The 2,915-nt window shown below is 36.2% G+C and overlaps 1 protein-coding gene across 1 annotated transcript; it reads left to right on the top strand.

The window, feature by feature from the left end:
- The first annotated feature begins 1,692 nt into the window (after positions 1-1,692).
- On the top strand, positions 1,693-2,811 carry LOC110098395 (ribosome biogenesis protein BRX1 homolog 2-like). The gene is made up of 4 exons (XM_028692235.1): positions 1,693-1,752; positions 2,038-2,139; positions 2,527-2,595; positions 2,674-2,811. The coding sequence occupies exons 1-4, from the start codon at positions 1,729-1,731 to the stop codon at positions 2,809-2,811; spliced, it is 333 nt and encodes a 110-aa protein (XP_028548068.1). The 5' UTR covers positions 1,693-1,728.
- Positions 2,812-2,915: the final 104 nt, after the last annotated feature.

Raw genomic sequence — 2,915 nt, 5'->3', positions numbered from 1 at the left:
TCATTATTAATTAATTATAACTAAAAATAACAATTAAATTATAATTAATTTAATCAATTATAATTAATTATTATTAATCATAATTAATTAATAATTAACATAATTAATTATAATTAAATCTAATTTAATTATACTTAATTATATTAAATAATAATTATAATAAATATATATAAAAAAAAACACCTCCCTCTCCCCCTTTCGGTTTCACGGGATCAAGCCGAAGGAGCGCGCGAATGGGAGAAAGATACCTTCACGGCAAGTGAGCTCCTGTTGTTTGCTTCCGATCAGAACAGGAAGGAGGGAGATGGAGTCGGCCGAAGCAAGGGAGGAGTTCGGCAAGTTCGGCCAGGTAGAGTTCGATTTCTCTCCCTTTCTCTTTCTCTCTCTCAGCCGACGGGTATGGGAGGATCGGAAGAGCTGCGTGAGGTCGGGATCAGGGCAAAGACAGAGGAGATCGGGTGAGAGGTAAGGAGTTCTCCTCTCTCTCTCTCTCTCTCTCTCGGCTTAGGGTCGGCACAGGAGGTGGTTCGGCTGTGGAGTTCCGAACAGGAATTCGGTTGAAGACGTCGGAGCAGCCGAGAGGAAAAGCAGGGAGTAGCGACGGGATTGAGTGGATCGGACGGGAGTTGGGGAGAGAGCTTCGTGCGAGAGGAGAGCAGAGTCGAGAGTGGGATCTCTGCTTCTATTTAACGACGCAAATGATGTAGCGATCGAGGAGCTGTCGCAGGAATAGCGGAGAATCGACTGGAGCGGCGCCGTTTGCAGCAGGATTTCGGCAGGATTTCAGGCGAATTTCACGGATCCGCCGGGTGCAAAGTTTGTACGCGAGATTTTTTTTGTTTTATTATTCTGAGGTTAACAGTTTAAAATGACCTCTACATCCTTTTTTATCAGGTCTAGTGGAATGACATGGAATAAGTCTTTTGCTAGCCATGGATTTTGTCATCTCAGGACAAATTATCTCCACAGGAGATTTGATTTGCACTTTGGGGATATTATTTAGAAAAAAAAGGCTTGAGAAGCTGAAGACATGGTTGACTTACAAAATATAAATAACATTCAAGGTACAGCCTAGGTGTGGTTCATTAGAAAGCAGACCTGAGCCTACTCGCATAATTGAGTCTTAGAATCTTTCATGTAGTATTTTGCAAGTGTTGATGCCATTGTCGTATTTGGGTTAATATTATTTTATTTTGATAATTTATGAGGACAATTGTTATGGTATTTATCCTTACCGATACATAATTTCTCCGAAGTAAGCATCTATATTTCGAAAGAAATGGATCCACTTAAATACTTTTCTTTTATTTCCAAATGTCATGCCAGATGATTTTCTTAAGAATTTTTTTCTTTTTTCTAGCGCGAAAAAAAGATAATTTTATCTTGTTCTTCAAATTATATGTTTCATTTTTATTTTCTATGTGAAAGAGTCAAATTGTTGGTGAAATTGAGTTCTGAGCTTGACGTCCTGGCCATGTAAAAAACATAATGCATAAGGACTCTAATTTGCACCATCTGGAAGGCAATCATTTGGTTGTTCCTATTGATCAATCACTCTGGCTCTTTATCATTAAATTGAACTCCTTCATGAATCTTAATTTATAGGAATTTAGAACTTCACTGTTACAGTGGTGTTGATTTTAGATTGTCAAAATCTCATCTATTTATAAATTTCTAATATGATTTGGTCAGCCCAGTGACGAATAACTGCTCTAAATTCCTGATGTTATGCAATTAAGCTATACCTTCTCGGTATGATTTCTGAATTTGAGTGGAAATCTCATTAGAAGGATACCTAAAATGCAATAATGTGAAACAAATGTACCTTTATTTGTCACCTGTTTCTAGAACATTTAACAGACGAGCTTTTAATATAAAATTTTGCTCTACTTAGTTCAATGATTTCTTAAAGAACAGTTTTTTTTTTTATTTTTTTTTATTTTTTTTTATAGACGAGAAACCTTATTGGGTATACAGAACCACAATAAATTCTTTTGATTTATTTTGACGTATTTACACCAAGCTTTGCTATTGCAGATTTTTGGGACGCCAAAAGATCATCGAAAAGCCAAACCATTTCATGACCATATATTTGCATTTTCAATCGTTGACAATCATATATGGTTTCGGAATTTCCAGGTAATGTTGTCCTACAGGTACATTTTTTGTATTTATTGCTCGTACAAATTAATCTCGATTCAAGTTGTGCTTTTGGCGTAAGGTGGAACTTCTTCTCACATCATATAAATCCATGAAATTATCTATTGAGTGAAGTCTAGTAATTATCAGTAATGCATAGCACAATAAGATTGCAGCGCCTTTCTATCTTTTCCAAGTGTTCGTTAGATAATTGTATGGAAAGCTAATTAAGTTCCTGAGATCAAGCATTTATCGATTTTTACTGAGGTGGTTTTCTTTAACTGGAAATGCAAATGGAATGTTTTTGTAAAGCATAAATATTTGTGGTTGCAAGTCTTCGTTTACATTTACAAAATGAGTCGATTTGACATTTTTCCAACATTCTAGGTATCTGTTCCTCATAACGAGACTGATAAAATGGATCGCGGAGGCTTGGATAAAATGACTCTCATTGAGGTATATACCCTTGCCTTTTAAGTTTCTCTTCATTTTTTGTCCTTGGCTGGGTTTTAACATAAATGCCATTTCATAAAGGTTGGTCCAAGATTTTGTCTGAATCCTATCAAGATTTTTGGAGGAAGCTTTGGTGGACCAACTTTATATTCAAACCCGCTTTACATATCGCCAAATCAGGTATGTTTCAATTCTACCTTATTTTTTGGGGACATTTAGGCCATTTAAGGCAAATTCACACACAACACATACATAAAGACTCGAACCCAAGACATCTTCACAACCAACAGACCAAACTGAGCTGTGTTCAATTATAGCATATA

This window comes from Dendrobium catenatum, unplaced genomic scaffold (genome assembly GCF_001605985.2).
Source record: "Dendrobium catenatum unplaced genomic scaffold, ASM160598v2 original_scaffold_149712, whole genome shotgun sequence".
In the NCBI taxonomy this organism is placed as follows: domain Eukaryota; kingdom Viridiplantae; phylum Streptophyta; class Magnoliopsida; order Asparagales; family Orchidaceae; genus Dendrobium; species Dendrobium catenatum.
The sequence above is the reverse complement of the archived record's forward strand: the minus strand, read 5'-3'. Positions and strand labels throughout refer to the sequence as shown.